This window comes from Triturus cristatus, chromosome 2_2 (genome assembly GCF_964204655.1).
Source record: "Triturus cristatus chromosome 2_2, aTriCri1.1, whole genome shotgun sequence".
NCBI classification, from domain to species: Eukaryota; Metazoa; Chordata; class Amphibia; order Caudata; family Salamandridae; genus Triturus; species Triturus cristatus.
The window spans coordinates 919,859,026-919,878,639 of NC_140582.1; the positions used below are offsets into that span (position 1 = coordinate 919,859,026).

The following is a 19,614-nucleotide window of genomic DNA, read 5'->3' on the forward strand; positions in this document are numbered from 1 at the left end:
ACAGAGGGAAGAGGAACCTCCACTCCAGGGAGTCGAACGCCTTAGTGGCATCAAGCAAATCTGCTATGGCCTGAACGTTTGGGTCCAGGTAATCCATTAATGCAAATATCGTCCTGAGATTATGGGACGTAGACCGTCCCGGTATAAAACCGGACTGGTCTGGTAAAACTATTTGAGTGAGCAGAGGTTGCATTCTGGTAGCCAAAAGCTTTGCATAGATTTTTGCATCTATATTTATTAATGAGATTGGGCGATATGAATCGCATTGAGTCGGGTCCTTGTCCGGCTTCAAGATTGTTATTATAATGGCCTCTCTCATGGAGGGGGGTAAATAGCCCACCTCCATAGCTTCGTGATATACCTCTAAAAGGCAAGGAGCTAAGATGTCTGCATATTCTTGATAAAATTTAGCCGTCAGGCCGTCGGGGCCAGGGGCCTTGTCTGCCGGGAGACCGCCAATGATTTGTTTGATGTCTTCCACCGTAAAAGGCAGTTCCGTGTGGGCTCACTCGAACCACACCAATGCTATTGAATCAAAATAGTCAGTCAAGAGGTCCTCTGGCAGGCCTATATCAGATTTATAGAGATGTGCATAAAAACCATGCATCGTGGACAAGATATCTGGTGGAGAGCGAACTAGCTCTCCCTCCTCAGTAGCCAATTCCATAATAAGGGGACAGCCTCTAGGCCCACGCAGGAGAGCGGCCAGTGTTTTGCTAGACACCATGTAAAGTTAGCTGTGTTTTTATTCCATTCACAACAGTTACCGAACCTTTGGTGTTTTACCAACAGTTATCATTATTATTCCGTTTCATTTCACTCATTCTATGTAACTTGGTAGCTGTTGGCATGAGAATCTGTAACCTGCAGCATGTACACAGATGCAAGTTGAAAGTGCACAGACCCAATGAACTACTTTACCTGTATTCTAACGTGTGAACTGGAGGCTACACTGAGATATCTGCAATTGTCGCTCAAGTCACTGGACTGTCTTGCCAGGTTTGGAAGCTTTGCCTGCAAGTTCTACATATATATTTACATCGGGTACATTACTCCACAAAGCTATCTAAATAGTTTTCTTCAGTTAAAAGGGTTTCCTTCATCTGGGAAATGTTCTGGAGAACTACTTACATTGTTAGTTTATTATTTCATAAGTCTGGTCAAAAAGTGATAGAGGTGGGCTGTTATCTCCCCGCCCCATAATGTCTGCTATTGAGGGAATGTTTGGAGTACACAGCATGAAGGGCACACATTGCCAGCTCACTGCTCCAATGTAAAAATAAAAAAATCTGAAAGATACCCTAAAGAGAGGTCAGACTCAACAATTCAATTAAAATCCTGTTTTTTGCTTGTTAGCTGGGGATTGTATTTTATCTTGTCCTATTTACAACTTTCATCACTCCTGTACCTGGAAAAATCCATTATTAGCTTCAAACTGGTATCAATGCAGTCAGTGAAGTACTGAAGTGCCTGCTGGGCTCAGTGATGGGACATCCTCTAAGGACAGGCTAGAAAAAGAGTCAAAATGGTGCTGAAACCAGGAATGCAGGCCCAGTGGTGGCACATGGGTGCATGAAGAGATTACAGAGAAGAAAGGGGTAGCCAGGAGAGGAACTGCCATAGAGCAGAGGTGGTGCTGGAGTCAGGATTTGGGGCAGAACAGTAGTACCAAAAGGAATGTAAGATGAAGGTCCTGTGCTCACTGTGCCACTGGTTTCAAGCTAGCCTGGCTGATGAGAGGTGATGCCCCAAAACCGGTCCCAGGATGCTTATTTACGGTGCAAGGAGGACCTGGCTTAGCAGTTCAGGCTGGACTGTTCCCATGAAGAACAGGGTCAAGACTGATTTGCATATAGCCAGGTCCAAACTGGGGTGGTGTGGTGAGCAAAAAAACAATGGATTACACCCAGATCTTTGTGACAGGGAGTGAATTTTTGCATTGTTCAGCATTCCGTCCATCAATTATTCTTTTTGTATTTGTCAGCCTAAGTGGGAAGGGTATGGCGAGACGTGGGCCCAGTTCTCACTGCGCCACTGGATTCAAGCTAGCCTGGCTGATGAGGGGTGATGCCACGAAACTAGTCCCAGGATGCTTGTTTCCGGTCCAGGGAGGACCTGGCTCTAGACTGATTTGCATATGGCTGGGTCCAAACTGGGATGGCGTGGTGAGCAAAGGAACGATGTATTAAATCCAGACCTTAGTGACTGGGAGTGAATGTTTGCATTTTTCAGTATTGCGTCCATCAATTGTTCCTTTTGCAAAAAAACAAGGTATATACAGCACTCCGTTAATTATTAAGATCCTCTGGGTACATGTAACCCTTTCTCATGGATAGAAATAGTTCAAAGATATCATTCAAGACAGTGATCCAGAAGAATCAATCAGTCCTCTTGCTGTTCAGCAGTCTTTATTGGTGTCATAGAAGTAAAAATAGTTTCCCAGCACACGATTTTCCTGCCGGTTTTGAAATAAAAGAAAGATCAAAAAAATCTTTATATACATTACACGTCTTATGATTATGGAACGACTGTTTACTTAGTGAAGGTGCGGACATTTCCCTTTATAGGGAACACTACTACCTGTCCTGTTTGTGCTAATTGTTCCTTTTGCATTTGTAAAGTTACATGAATTCACCTGCTAGCCCTAGTCAAACACATGCACATACAAAAATCGACCCCATGATAGCACACCCTGACATACCGAAGTATCTGAAGCCACAAGAATGCCTCTACCTGATGAAGTAGGCCCATTGGCTGCAGAATTTGGGCTGCTTGAAAAAATGTATGGTAAACCTATACCTGACTGTGTGATAGTCAATTTTGACAACACACAGTCTCCCAGAGTGATACTGGAGTTTTTGGGTGGATTCAGAAGGTCAAAGGATAACTCTATCGTGGTTTTGCCGCTAGGGTTCTTTTATAGGCAAGTCCCCCCAACCCTCTATACTGAGAATCTCCCACCGGGATATGCCCCATCGAGAGGAAGTCTGAGACCTGTTACTAGATCAACAGAGGTCCCAGTACGCAATATGTTTGCTCCTCTATCGGACTTAGACGCCTGCGACTGACCATCACCACGCACAATGGCCGCTTTGGATCCCTCTGAGGACCTTGATACAGGCCCTAGGCTACAGCGTGCCCTCTCTGATGCCCCTTTATTTGAACATGGTCCCCCATTAGCAAAAGCTCTTTTTTCTCATTCTGTAGCGGCACCACAGGCTCCCACTGAGACAATTGTCAGTGGGAGTCTCTCCATGATGTCATGGAATGTCGCTGGTCTCTCCTCCAAACTTCCTTCGATAGAATGGCCGAATTTGGTAGACAGTCACGACTTCATTGTGTTTAAAGAGACCTGGTCAATATCTATTATCCATCGACCGGGTTACCAGGCGTATGGGAAAGTGGCTACCACTAAAGGGAAAGGCCGACCCAGTGGTGGACTTCTAATTTGGGTCAGGCAACATTCTTCGTGTCACATTAAGTAAATATCTTTGGATAACGATGACATTCTGGCTCTAAAAGTTAAGTGGGACGGTGAACTAGCATTCACCTTAATTAATATCTATTCGAGAGGTCTTGCGGGGGGGAGATCTTCTCCAACTATTCAGTCTTTGGACACCCTCATTGATGGGTTTGAAAGCCCCAAATCGCTGGTAATCGCAGGTGATTTTAATTGCACCTTCGAGCCATTAGGGACCGAAGATGGCAAACTTAGCCTTGACGAGGACAGTAATTGGGGTGTTCCATCGCTGTCCCTTGCTCCTATTATAAAGTGGACTGAGGCGGCCCTTCAATTAAAAAGCTTTTCCTTGTGGTGGGGCTTAAGAGCCGCAAATGGGAGAACACCATCAGACACCAACGGTAGTAATACTTTTTCCAATCGGAAGAGTGGCAGCAGGATTGATTATATGTTTGTCAGCTTGGACTTATGGCCCATCGTGCTGAACATGGCAGTGACCCACAGACCAGAAAGTGATCACGATCCCTTATCCATGCAACTAATAACTAAGCTTCCAGTGTGTACTGGCCCCCCTAGGGCAATGATGGGGGGTGACATCAAGGTATCAAATGACCTCCGACGATTGAAGTGGGACAACGTATCTGACAATTTAAGTACTCAAAATCTGCTTCGAAAATCTTTAGAGGACACTCTCCTGACACTTTCAGTTTTTAATCATTTAGAAGATCCTCCTCTATGTTTAAAAGGAGAGCACGAGGCTCTCTTTGAAAGTCTGAAATCTTTGCTCACCATTAAAGGGAAAGAAAAAAAATCTATCCGACCCAAATCAGCTAAATGGTATGACAAGGATTGCTCTGCAGCTTTTAAGTTGCTTTCCTCCGCAATTAAAACTAATGATACTCAGGATATTAAAGCAGCCAGGGCATCATATAAAAGGGTGCTTCTGAAGGCTAAAGAGAGCTTTGATAAGGAAAGATGGGAGGATCTTACTAAAGCTTCAGAAGAGAAGAACTGGCAGAGATTCTGATATTTAATTAAATGGGGAAGTGGGGTGTCAGAGCCTATTCCCCATAACAATGTCCCTCCATACAAATGGGTTTCCCACTTTCTAGCCCAGTTCACTTGCCCCTTATCCTCTGTGTCTGATTTTTATGACATCGATACCACAGAGGTATTAACCTTTGGTCTGGTGGAGATTGAGACAGCCATTGAAGCAGCACCGCCAGGCCGGGCGCCCGGCCCGGACTGTATCCCCACGGACCTTTTTAAATTTGATTAAAAAAACTGGGCCACTTATATTCTTTTCTTGGTAAACGCCCTGGCCAGGGGTGCTCCCCCGCCTGTCTCCTGGCTCGGTGCTGAAATTATACCTATTTTTAAAAAGGGAGACCGTTCTAGCCCCTCCAACTATAGACCCATCAGCTTAATCGATTCTCTTCAAAAAATCGTGGCTCGGATTATTTTACTTAGGATCAATGAATGGATTGATGAGTCTCAGGCCCTATCTATATACCAAGCTGGGTTTCAGGCACATGTTAGTACAATTGACCAGGTTTTTAGATTTGCAATGATTTATTTGAAAACGGTCATTTTGACGGGGGGCACCTTGTTTGCAGCTTTTGTTGATTTGAAATCTGCTTTTGATTTAGTCCCCCGTAGAAAGCTGTGGGACTCTCTTAAGGAGGCTGGTATGCCTCTGGCACTTTTGTCGTTCATTGTTAGACTTCACACTTCAAACTTTGCACAGGTTAGATGGGGACAACAGGGTGAGCTTACTGATAAATTTCTCGTCAATAGGGGTGTTAGGCAAGGGTGTGTCCTAGCACTGACCCTGTTTTCTCTTTTTATTAATAGGGCTATCTCTTATTTTGCAACCCATCCAACCGACGCTCCCTCACTGGATGGCTCTAAGGTCCCACTACTTCTGTTTGCAGACGACACGCTTATTCTGTCCAAAACACAATCTGGTCTGCAGAGGACAGATTTCTGGTCTTTTGTAACGACCATTATCTGGCCATCAATGTTGACAAGACTAAATATATGGTGATGCACAAAAGTAAAAATATTAAGAGCAATCTTGTCTATGAATAATATTCCCTTGGTACAAACAGACACGTTTACTTACCTGGGGATCACCATGAGCCGTAGGCTGACTTGGAAGCCCCAAATAGATCTACTTGTTCTTAAACACAACCAACTAGCTGGTGCCCTACTGAAAGAACATTAAGCCTCACACACTAAACCGGTGGGGCCCGCTATTGCCCTGTACAAAGGGAAAATAAGAGCGTCAGTTATCTATGGGGCTGAGATATGGGGCTATGTCAATCTTTCCCATCTAGTCAAAGCCCAAAACAAGTTTCTGCGCTCATTGACTAGTCTTCCTCAGTCAACACCTATCCATTCCCTACTGTTAGATCTGGGCTGTAGGGCGTTGGACGAAGATGCTGGGTTTAGACCCCTCTCCTATTGGAGAAGATTGTGGTCAACTCCCGAACTACTTACATATGCTAATGCAATCTGGTATATCAAAGATCTAGACAAGCTTAGGAGTATAGCCTGGCTCTAATATGTTAAAAGTGGTTTGCATGATATGGGTCTGGACCACCTTTGGTCTGATCCGAGGAGTAACCAATTCCCTAATAAAATGGACTTCAAAGCCCTATACTGGGAATCCAGGTTTAGGAAAATAAGGTTAGGGGTACACAGTAGCTCCCTGTCTGGTCTCTTTATGGATCATAAGTATATAAGCAGCTTTGAACCATACTGGAATTTTATTTCCAGACCTGATGATCGCAAGTTATATCATCAATTTAGAGTGGGGTCCTTACCTCTTAATTCCTTTACAAGCAAATGGAAGGTTGACCATGATAGGTTTTGACCTACATGCTTAACACAGGATGAGTCAATAGCACATGTTCTGTTTGCGTGCCCTGCTTTTGCCTACCCCAGGTATAAATGGCTTAAGCCTATCTGTACAAATCTAGGAACTGGATCTCATCAGACAGCACTGCGTATTCTTAGAACTAATACGCGAGAGGACATAGCCATTGCGATGGCTACATTTTTGAGCTGGTCATGGGCTATACGTTGATCTACTGTGAAGCGGGCTGTTACTTCAGTACTCCCTATTTTAGATACCTAGTTTTTTTTAATTAAGCTTTTATTTTTTTTCCTCTTATCAGTTTTATGAAGCATGAAAAAGATCACTATGTTGATTTAATCATATTTTAACAGCTGTATTAGTATTTGAACTTCTTAAGATTCTTTTTATCTCTGTTATAGTGTATCTTTCATGATGTAACAATCGAATAAAGATTTTTTATGATGATGGTATGGTAAACCTATACATTCTTTACTTATGGACCTTGTGGTAAAAGAGGGGCTTAATGAATTGAATCAAGGTGTTTGTGCCTTAACCTTCACACCTCCTATGAACAGCGACACGGATACTGAGTGGGGAACAGAGAGGGCACAGAAGACAAGGCTGATTCAAGGAGGTGCGAAAGCGAATTAATTAACTTTGAAAATAATTAATCTTGTAGTTTAATGTGCAATGATAAAAATAAAACGTAATGCAGGAAAGACAGGCTTTAGAAATGTGCTGATTTGCAATAGGAAGTCTTACACTTGCATACAGATGAGAACACTTTGAATATTTCTATTCTAACTATGACTTAAAACTTCCTAGAGTGAATGAAAAGCACGAAAGATAGAAAGCATGAATTTACACTCACAAAGAAAAGAAATGGATAGCTTGGTAATATTTTATGTCACCTAGACCTATAGATAGTGTTATGGCTTCACAGAATAATTTAACCTGTTTGATTCAACCATTAGAAAAATGTTTTCTTATGTCATTAGAAGAGAGAAGCATTAACCTCACGCGTAGTAAAGACAAACATAGTGATATCTTGAAAAATGTTTGGAAGAAAGACTAAGATGAATTTAGAAAGAAAATGGTATATCCAAAATTAAGATTAGACAGTCAACACAAAGGGAAAGTTTGCATTTACAGAAGGATACCCAAACGAACCAGACAGGTGGGAATTAATAGCTGTGAATAGACATTTGAATTAATGGGAGAGACATGGCAAATTTTATAGGGAGAGGAATCAGCAATTCCAGGAGTTTGTTTTGCTTGTGGACAGAAGGCTTATTTTTTGTTACCTGCTGACTTGGAGGGAATCTTTTATTTAGGGGTGCTATTTCCTAAAATGTACCATGTGAATAGTATACATGTATTAACAATAACACTAGCACACTGACACACCCGTAGTGCAGAGAAGGAAGTTCAATACGTGGAAGATGTATTTGAAGCAATCATTTCACCTGTAGGAGTCATACTAAATGACAAAAAGGTTAGAAAACTGTTAACTTTTGTCAACAGGCTAGCAACTAGTGCTTCTGGAACTTTGCTAGTAGTAAAGACTGAATTGATTGCCATACGTTCAATTGTTTTGCAAGATCACTTAGCATTATACCTTTAACTTGCAGAAAAAGGCTGAATCTGCAAGATGCTTAAATTTAAATAATCACTTGTTGTTCATACATACCTACCGCCAAAGTTGTGGTCAGACCACCCGGCAGATTAGGAGTTTCCTCTTGTCTGACAGGCTGGGTTTTTACGTTACCATGGAGGTGCATCAAAAAATGGGTATCGCAATGGGAATGCCAAAAACAGTTTCTACATCGCATAGGCTGAAAAATCAATGCCGTGCAGGAACTGGGGTGCATGCACAATGGGAAGCACATGTTGTGCCCCCTTTTGTGCATCCCCATGTGGAGGAGCTTTGTATCCTGTCCGCCATGGTTTTTATGGAGGCGGAACCTCCATGACACCGCAGGTGGAGAGGAAGCTTTAATATGCTTGGCTGGATCACAGCGGTCCCGCCAAGCATATTGGGGCCTCCTGAATGCTACAACACCATCAGGGAATGGCCGATCCCTGGAGGCTGCAGTGGGGCTGTGGCAGACCGACCACCCAACTCACAAAAGGAAGGTAGGGAGACCGCCACTGCCACGTCCCGCTGAGTCTGGCGGGCTGTGCACCATCAGACTCATAATTGGGGCCCTAGTGTTCTAGAAAATTTTGAGAAAGGAATTCACACAATTGACTATTGGATTGCGGCAGCAAGAGGAGGTATTTTGAAGGCTATACTTATACTAGTAATAATATTAGGGTTTTGGCTGTTATGCCTGATTTTGTTAGTTAAAGGCTGTAAATATTTCTTACACAAGAAACAGAAATTAATAAAAGATTTGAAAAGGCTTTAAAATTAAATTAAATCATGAATGATGACTATAGGAAGTCATTGAAATTTCAAAGTTTGAAAAGAAAGAGAAGGGATTCAACGGATGATGAAAGTGCCTTTTGAAATGAACTTACTTGGGAAACCATGATAGTGCGATGGCTAAGGTAACCATCATATGGGGGAATTGGGACAGCAATTGATTAATATGGAAAATAATTAATCTAGTGGTTTAATGTGCAATGATAAATATAAAACATAATGCAGAAAAGACACGCATTTGAAATAAGCTGATGTGAAATAGACAGTCATAACGACCTGTGTAGGCCTAAGAAAAGATAGATGCAATTTTCCTTTAACTAGAAGCAAACCTAATATTGCTGAAATATGTACAACGTGAATTAGAAGCTTGACTTGGAATTGACATGCTTAGAAATGATTGTCATAACTGCAGAATATTCTGGTTTAACAAACGTATTACTTCATAAGCAATTTGTTTTCTTAATTGCCATGAACTTCCCACTTTCTTATGTTTCATATAACATTTGAATAGAATAATTTGTGCATTTAAACAATGATGCTTGATTCATAGTGAAAATAATGCATCACCTAACAGTGATTTTGCTATTTAGTTAATTGTTCATTGTTCTCGCTGTGAAACAAATTGCGATGTAGAAGATCGATCTGTGTTTTAAGGCTTATGGGAACCAAGTCCAATGTTTTGAGATTTCAACTATGCAAGACTAACTGTAGCTTACCTTGTGAAGAAGTGTACAAGCTGCACGTATTTTCATAGGAATGGAAGAGCTGAACCTGTTTACCAAAGAATGCTGCCATTCTGTTGGTTCATTATTATTTATTTATTTATTTATGTTAGAGTTTTCTATAGCGCGAACCAGACCCAAGGTAGGGTATCAGAGCACTTTACATAAAGAGCAAGGATGGAAGAAGAAGCATGATACAATGTTTAAATACGGTTTCCTGACTTTTATACTAGTGCGTGTTCCTAGGTAGATGCGACTCACATGCCTTTACATTCCATCCCAGGCCACTGACAGTTGTACTATTTTCATTTTTCCTCACTTTGCTATTGAATTTTCAACAGTTTGCTACTGCAACTGTCTGCTGATTTGCTTGGATTTATTGAAACCTGTTGGTCTAATTTAAAATTGAAGCTTTATGCTCCTCTGATCTCACTCTTTTCGTTTAAACCTAGACTCTTCATGGATTCTACAAATCTGAAATTCTGATCCTAATCTTAGAATCGGGAATTATTCCTTTATGGAACTCGCTTAATGCACTATATATTGGATGCCTTTGTTAATATTAATGTAACCTTATTTGATTGATGGACTGACTGAAATAAAGACAAAATAAAGAAAATAACTTTACTAATCTCTTAATGAGAATTAAGTTTTAGAAAATGTTCACAGCTCTTATCATTGACTGAACTTAAAGCTGTTATTGAAATTTAAGTTTGTGACATCTGATTTGCTCCTCGACTCCTAATACAACATTCCAAGTTCCATCAAGAGAAAGAAGAATGATTTAGCTTAGAAAATGAGGCTTAACCGTGCAGGTGACGGAATATTTGTGATAGTAATAAAACTGAGTTTTGAAATAATTTTAGGGTCCAGTCCACGCTATCAGAGGGAACGGGAAACATCGTTTACATTGCATTCAGTACAACGCGCTGCTGTTACATCGCGGTCGTTACAACGAACGCGATGTAACCACGCGATGCCATTACAACGCAAGTCTTTACATCGACTTGCGCTAGATGGCGTGCTAACATTACAAATAGTGTAGTTTACTATCCCAACACCTTCCCTACTGTTAAGTGGACTGGAGTTGGAATAGTAAATTACGCTTTTCTAATGTTAGCACGCCATCTAGCGCAAGTCGATGTAAAGACTTGCGTTGTAATGGCATAGCGTAGTACCATCGCAGTCGTTGTAACGAATGCGATGTAACTGCACGCGTTGTAATGACTCGCGTTGTTACGTCATACATCCAGAGGGAACTCTTCACACTACAGTGCTCATTTTAATGATGTGCAAGACAGACACCTGCATGCAGTGTATGTGGATTATTATGCACTTACATTTAGAGAAATTGAGAGGGAGAGACAGAGACAGAGACAGAGAGCTATAGATGGCCAGAGAGAGAGAGAGACCCACAATCCCATCTCTAATTAACCGCAAAGACATATGTAAGTCAGGAATGTCTGCTCTCGATACTGGAGCAGAAATGGGACTGAAAGGTGCACTCATTATACCTACACTGTCTTGAAAGAATAGACAGCTTCAGCAGGAGTTGTTGGAATGGTAGTTCGGTGTATATAGCACACAACTTAATGCTATTTTACGAAGATAGTAGGATTGCAAAGAGCAGCTTGTAGCCTGGTGAGGGACTACTTTGTTGATTAATCAACAATGCAAAATGACAACCACAAAAAATGTAAACCTACACAAAATTGTTTGGCCAACCCCAAAATCTGAATACACTTGAAAAAATGGCGGATGGACGGTGCAAACCCAAAGAAGGTAACGGCTGAAATGACTGACCCAAACGCCCCTCTATGTGCATTTGTTAATAGATTAAGTCTTGGCAACATCAGACAAGAAAATAGAGACACTAGATTGGTAAATGAATGCAAAACATATGTGCCACATATTTCACTTATAATTTTTTTTTCAATGTGCCACAACGTATTTAACTAATATTTAACCCTATTAATCAATTGCCTTAAGTATAAGAATGAACCAAACGATTTTTCACTTTTGTATGTTACACATCTGACAAATGGAGTAGGATCTTTCATATTATATAATGGGAAAACTGTATTTGTTGATTTTTTGATCTGGTCTACAGGCAGTTTTAGCGGAGTCTCCAGCCTCATGTTATATAAAAATCCATAATAAAAAAGCATACATACATACAGAAGCTTTTAGCTTGCGTTTTTCATCTATTGATCTCTTAAGATGTATTTCACATTGCTCCTGCCTGAAAAACCCACTTTATCCATTGGATGTCTTGCACTGTAAATGAGGCAATTTTCCTAATCACAAGTGGTCAGCTATCTCAAAAGGAGTTCTCTTAAGTGCCAATGCTGTTGTGCCAGGGCGACAGAGTTGCTTCTTTAGTTTACATTTTTTTCCGTCTCGTTATTTCCATATGGCCTTTGGTCCCAAAATAAATAAATCAATTAATAAAATATTGCACACTTGCCAAGGTCTTAATGTGTAAAAGATGCAAAAGTAGAGTGGCTTTTAATTCCATTTTTTTAAAAGAAAATGCCCATTAGCATGGATAATGCCTATTGGTGGCTACTCACTCTGGCCGATGAGGAGTTGGTTTTCCGCACAAGTAAGTTTCTGAGAATTGCCACTCGTGCACGCAAGACGGTGTCCAACTACTGAGTTTTATATATGAACACTTTGATTAAATTTATGTATGAACCCGGTATTTTAAACAATTATAAACTGTCTGTTACTAATGAATTTTATTATTACTCTCCATTTGTCAAATAATTTGTTATGTCGTTATGCTGTTGTGCTTTTATGGATACCAAGTTATCCGAATAAAGTTTCTGAACTGAACTAGAGAAAATTCAGTTTGCTCAATTATTTACTGAGGTGCAAACATCTTTAAAATATATCTTGCTACTTGCCATTTTTTTATTGATTTCTTTGGGTTTCACCTTTTCAGATGCTGTGATGACTTGTTATGCATTTAACTCTAGAAGAACAGCTCACATTATTTCACAGTTACATTGACCAAAAATGTGTTTTTATGTTCTGACTCTTTCTTCAAGTCTTCTCTTTAGTAATTACGAGCAGAAATAGTTTTTTGTTACTTAATTTTTCTGCTGGAAGTACTGTGCCCTTTTGGACAGTTCATTTTAGAACTATATTTTAATGCTCTTTTAAATGGTAATATGGTCGTGTCTCAAGTTACACACATTGCGATTTAGTATGCTGCGTATAAAATATCCAGGGTTTAATTAATGTATATTTGTTTAGCTTTGCAGAGGATGTGTATCATAATGACACTTCAGGATACTGTGTTCTTGGAGGCAGCAAGTATGTGCCTGGTATCCGGGGATTCTTTGGCCCTGCAAAATATTATCGTCTCCGAGCACTGGATGTACAAGAGGTAAATTTATATTTGAGTAGTATGCCTTTCAGTACTATTACAAAATAAAGGTAGAATTTTTGTTAATATACCAGAGTGTACGCGTGTGCCACTAAACTGAAAGTAGCAAACCGTCATTTTTTTTAAAGATAATTGCATCTTTTCTTTCAATGTGTTATGCATGCTCTACAATTAAAATGCTTCTCCTAATTGTACTGGAAAGTCAAGGACCAAATTGGTATCCTTAATATCAGCTAAGGTATGAGAGTAAATGTTCTAAGTCAAGACCAGTGCCCTCCAGTGAAAGGCCAGTGTACACACGAGCCAGGGCATTTTTGTTTCACATGCTTGTAGCTAAAACAAGCTGGTTAGAAAGTCAACCCAATATAAACAAAGAGACCAAAGACAAGATCTTTCAAAGAAACGTTGAGAATATAATTGTCCAGGTACAGACACTAAAGGAATACTGCCATCTCACCTTTGTGCCCCTGTATGATGAAGTATGAGTGAGTGAAAACACTTAGAAAGCACCCTTTGTGGCAAGCTGTCTCTAGGATCGATAAACAATAGCCTCAGAGGGAATGGAGGGAAAAAATGAACCTAGAATAGTTAGGACTTCAGAGTGGATTTGACACCAGGAAGTTGTTTATCCTGCAAATATCACATGTAAGGCTTTCCATATATTTTATACTAGGGACTGAAAGGAAAAGCTTGTGCATATTTGAGACCAGTAAGTAAGGAGATTGAGAGACATTGATTGGACACTAGATCAAGCGATCGTGCTAGGCTTCCTTTTCGCTCTGAAGGATCTTTAAGAAGAAACATATTCCTTCGATTACCTCTCTAGGTGGAGCTCCTTATATAGCATTGCCTGTCTGCAGCACACCTTTTATATGAACAAGACATAGACATACAATTACTACACACACACACATATATATATAGAGAGAGATATATATGTGTGTGTGTGTATATATATATATATATATATATATATATAGATGTGTGTATGTATATATATATATATTCACTGAAAAAACCATAGGTTTCAGGGGTGTTATAGTTAGCTGGACTTTTCACTTGTACAAAACCATTGAAATTCCCCCGTTATAGTTAGTTCAGCTAACTATAACTCGCGCGCCCGCAATGCACTGCTGATGACGTCACATATTACATCACTCATGACATGGTCAGTGACATCACTCATGACATCACTGATGACATCTCAAATGACATCACTGATGACATCATCCAGTGAATGTGTGTTTTTCTGAAAATTAAATATGTTTTATATATGTATATCTCAAGGTCGATGGAAGAATAAATGGGTATATAAGTGTCTAAATGGATGATTTGTTTTTGAAAAATTGATTGTGTAACTGACTGATTAAGTGTATCATAGTGAATACATGGCTTAGTGAGTAATGTTTAAATATGTAAATATCTGTATCAGTTTCTCACTTTTTCTATAAGTGGCTGCATGGGTTGGGAGTAGCTACATGGGTGTCTTTATAGGTTATTAGTTGGTTTTTTGATTATCAGTCTGAGTTACTGCATGGTTCGCTGGGGGTATTACGTAGTGCATAGGTGCATGAATGAGTGACTCACTGTTTGTATGTGTTGAAGACAGCATGTGTGCAGGACTGTATGGGTGGATGAGTGTGTGTATGGGTGTGTTAGTGAGTGAATCACTGTCTCAATAGTATCTTTATGAGTAACTACATATGTTTTAAACTGGTATATGTGACTATTGGTGTATATAAGTGAGTATATGTGAGAGTGAGAGATTGAAAGAGTTCCTGTATGAATAAGTATGTGTTTCTATAAGTGATTGTTTAAAAGACTAAGTATGTGTAAGTTTCCGTAGAAGTAAGTGTGGTGGTGTGTGTATAACTGTATATGCAAGTAAATGTATGTTTGATTCTTTATTAGCATGAGTGACTATGTGTGTGAGTAACTCTATGGATGAGTGGCATTGTGTAACAGGATGTATAGATGTATGAGTACATATGATGAGTGAGTACATGTATGAGTGACTGTATAGGACTGTTGGTGAATGAGTGGATGTGTATGTGGATCTTAGAATTACTGAAGAGGTTGTTGTAACTGGTATTGGTATGTCCATTGTTTTGAAAATTTTAGTCTCTATTTTTGAATGTGTGTATCAAAGGTTATATTAGGGTGAGAGGAGGTCTGCCACTCTATCACAAGGATGATGTCATCAGTGATGTCATCAGTGATGTCATTTGAGATGTCATCAGTGATGTCATGAGTGATGTCACTGACCATGTCATGAGTGATGTAATATGTGACGTCATCAGCAGTGCATTGCGGGCGCGCAAGTTATAGTTAGCTGAACTAACTATAACGGGGGAATTTCAATGGTTTTGTACAAGTGAAAAGTCCAGCTAACTATAACACCCCTGAAACCTATGGTTTTTTCAGTGAATTTCTGAGGTTTTTTAAATGCTAATTCCTAACTATAAAGTGCCTGGAACCTATGTTTTTTCTGTGAATTTCAAAGGTTTTTTAAATGCTAATTTCTAACTATGCCTACAGAGATAGGACATGTGAAGAAAGAAGAAAAAATGCACAGAAAGAAAAAAAAGAAATGCTGAAAGAAGCAACAGAAGTCCTCAAATACGAAGAAAAGTGCAGGAAGAAGGATAACGTGCAGATAAACAAAAAGAAGAGCAGAAAGGAGCCTTGTTGCAAAATCATCCTGTACCCTCAACTTTTTCAGACGGATACTGGTGGTAACTGAGTCTGACTAACCAGTCCTAGAGCCAGTGCTATGTTAAAAGACACTTACAATACAGTGAAAACACCTACATACACTAGGGAACATTATGCGTTGGGGTCCCCCTGTGATTAGCATGACCTCCTCTGTAAGCCCCTAGTATATAATAGGGCAGGGGGATTAAAACTACCTCTTAAAACAGGCCACAGGGCGTTTTTGCACACGTTAACTCAGGCCCCGTCCCCTCCCTTCACCACTGTGTAAACGCGCCCTGCGGCTGTTCTAAGTTGAGAGATTAAGTCCCCTTGAATCCTAAGGGTCCCTAGGGTCAAACTAGACCACTAGGTACCTCCAGTAAGTGCCACAGAGCTGCGTTGCAGAGAGGTGTAAAAAGGGGCTTGGCCTCAGAACACCTGTCTGCAGCGCAGCTCCCTGGCGCATACTGGAGATGCCTGTTGGGCTAGTTGGCCCTCAGGGACCCTCAGTATTGAAGAGGAATTAATTCCCCAACTTACAATTCGCCAGGGGGCGTGTTTGCAGAGTGCTGCAAGGAGGGGGCGTGGCCTCCGGCACGATGCCAGTCTTTTATTTATTTTAATTTTTTAGGAAGGGGGGCTGTGTGGTTCCCCTTCTTATTCTAATTTATTGGCCCTGATGACCCCATCCCCCAGGGCCTGTCTCCTAATTATATTTTTTGGACCCCAATCCCCAGGGCCGGCCACTGTTTTTTATTATTTTTAAAAAACATATATTTATAGACACACCTAGGACATGCTGGACAAACCGTACGTACCTATCACCATGACGATTTGCGTGATATTCATTAAAAGGCGACTATGCATACAATGAATCCACGTGGAATGTATTTACACCACTAGTGAAGCTCTGACATGTCTGATGCCCTACCGTGCCTAATCCCGGTAGACACCCTTGTCGTTTATTTATACATACATGGGTAGCTATTGACGGGCACATTTAATACACATGCACACCAAGCCATTCAAAGGGGATTCGACAAAAATTCGACCAAAACTATGCAAGAAACCCCCCTCACGGTTAATAAAACACACATCCACTGCCGGATGTGTAATACTTTTTATTTTACTCTCTGGAAAGGGGACGAACATCACTTGAGAGTCACAGCGCGCTCCTGGCAGAGCCCAATGCTGTGTTACACCCACCATTGCCTGCTGAGTGCCACACACCTCTGTGTTGTATTCCACTAGCTAGTGCATATGCTATGACACTCTCTAGCCCATGTGCACTGTAACACCACCCCGTGAATATGTCATGCCACACTTGTCTTCGCACGGGTTATATTGCCCCATCTAACGTGTCTTCCTCGATGCCTATGTTATAACGCACAGTGCTATGCCATACATATTACAATCTGGGATCCATATCTTTGTCACAGTGCATATGCAACGTTACACTCCCCAGCACATATTTTATATTACAACTTTAGAGACTAGTTAGGTTACACAACACTGCCCTGTGCATATTACACTCCAAGGCGCATATCGCATAGCACGCGCTAGTGCCTGTGCTATCTCGCGCTCTCCAATGAATCTGTAATTGCGCACAATGTATTGCATATTATATTTCACGCCCAGTTCATCTTATATCACACTTTTTGGTGCATAGTTTATACCATACACTATATCTAGTTTTCATTTTCAATCGTGCTCTCAGGACTATGTTCTATATAACACTGCGTTCACCTACCCTTTTCACGGGCATTACATTTTGCGATAGGGGGTGGAGGGTCAGGGGGTGTTTCTGCCAAGTGAGCCCGGAGTCACAGTCACAAACGTCCTCTTCTTCCTGAATAAAAGTGAGATTATGCTGCATACTTGTTCATATTTTAAGTAGTTTACACAGACACACGTTTTAAAAACAATAAAGTTCCTAATACCCGCCTTCTTTGAACAGTTAGCTTGCTGCCCCATCCCCCTCCTCCCTATCCTCTGTTGTGTGAATCCATGGACTAGCCTCCTCCCTCCTGCCATGCATGGTCTGATGTGCTGCCACTGCCCTCAATTTAGTATGATGTACCAGTCCACTCCTCCTGCCCGCCATTGCCCAATTCTATGCCCCATCATTGACCTCCTGCTTAAACTCTGTGCTTAGCTTGCTGCCCCTATTCTCCTTCCCCCTGCCTTTCCGATGTCTTTGTGCATGCCCCTGCTCCATCCTTTTTGCCCACCATGTTCCATGGACCTGCCACTCCTATCTACTCTGAGTGTTCTGTTGAGCTGCCACTCCCCTCCCACCTGCCTAGCATTGTCAGATGACTGTAACCTGTCCCTGCCACCTCCACCTTGCCTGTCCACATGCCATGCCCCTATCCTCTTCCTCCTGTCCTACATGGTCCATTGTACTGCCACACCCTTCTGCCCTCCCTGGTCTGTTGTGCTGCAACTGCTCCTCCTGCCTGCCCCGTGTGGTCTGTTGTGAGGCCCCTTCCCCTGAACTTTCTTGTCTGTGCACAGGTCCTGACCCTCCCTTCTATCCTCCATCGTCCTTTGTGCATGCCCCTGCACCCTCCTTCTTGCCCATCATAGCCATTGTGCTGCCACTAACCCTCCCACTTGCCATGCATGGTCTTCTGTGCTGCCATGGCCCCTCCCACCTTCCCTGTGTAGTCAGTTAGCTGCCCCTGACCCCGTCCCACCTTCCCTCCATGGTCTGTGTGTATGCCATCACAGTCTCAGTGTTGCTCTTCATGGTGTGTCTTGCTTCTAGTGCCCATCCTGCCTGACCTCCATGGCTATCTTGCTGCTCCTGCCCTGCCCCCTTGCCCCCAGCCCTCTGTTTACATGTGCAGACCCCTACTCCCTCCCTCCTGGCTTGTCTGTTCCATTGTAATGCCCCTGATCCGTCCCTCCTGCCCTTTATGGTCTGTTATGCTGCAGCTTTCTCTCCTGTCTGTCCATTATGGTCAGCTAGCTACCATTGCCTCTTGCCCCTCTGTTCTCTGTTGTCCATGTGCATGGTCCTGTCCCCTCCCTCTTGCTTTCTATGGATTGTTGTGCTGCACTCCCATCCTGCATGCCCTGTGTGGTGTATTGTGCTGCTGCAAACCCTGATGCCTGCCCTGCAGGGTCAGTTTGGTGCACCTCTCCATGTCCCTCCTGTCCTCTGTTATCCAAGTCCATGTCCCTACCCCATTTCCTTCCATGATCCAATGTACCATACTTGCGAACATTTTGAACTTGGTAAGAGGGAGATTTTGAAAAAAAACTGGGGTATTGATTTTCCCCTTTGAGTTACATTGAAAAAGAGGAAATTGTAGACAGGAGACAGATCAAATAAAGCCCATTTGAGTTTAAAAACATTGGACGTTTCCTGGCTGAATCGGGTCTGTTGGCATGTATGGTTGTACTACCATTGCCTCTTCCTTCTGCCCACAATGGTCTATTACATTGCCACAGCCTCTCTTGCAAGTCCTGTATTGTTGGTTTGTTGCCCCTGCCCCCCTTTCCACTGCCCTCCATAGTCTGTTGTGCTGCCACGGCCCTTCCTGCCTGCTCAGTGTGGTTAAATTGTTGCCTTTGCACCCTCCTACCTGCCTTCAATTTTCAGAGTCCGTGCCCCTGGCCTCTGCCTCTCAACAGTATCCTAATGAACAACTAGATTGCTAACATTCTATATTTATTACAAAAGTGTGGAACGCCTGACGTCATCTTGATGTAATCAAAACTGTAATACCTAGAGCATTTCCTTTAGAAATTACATATATGAGAGGGTCTTATTGGCATCCAAATTATGGTTAGTGCTCTAAAAGACATATTTTCTGAGTTTTCAAATAGCAACAAAGAACTTTTAAATTATTTGTAATCTTTATGTTTTTTTATCCAGTTGACCACTTGATTAAATGTTGCACTTAGGGGAGAGGATGTGGTGTTACTTCCAGAGCTGCAGACTTTGCAACTGTGGAACCAGGTTGGAGTTTCTGCTTCAGCTCAACATTCTGTGATTCTGGTCAAATCCCTTAATCTCCCCATGTCTACAACCAAAATGAATTT

General features: G+C 41.6%; 1 protein-coding gene across 1 annotated transcript in view; it reads left to right on the forward strand.

Annotated features, from left to right (window-relative positions):
* SEL1L3 (SEL1L family member 3) overlaps positions 1–19,614 on the forward strand; it is a 714,608-nt gene that overhangs the window by 175,908 nt on the left and 519,086 nt on the right. Inside the window, exon 7 of the mRNA XM_085642308.1 lies at positions 12,735–12,867. Coding sequence (XP_085498434.1) covers positions 12,735–12,867 — 133 coding nt within the window. The remainder of the gene's footprint in view (positions 1–12,734; positions 12,868–19,614) is intronic.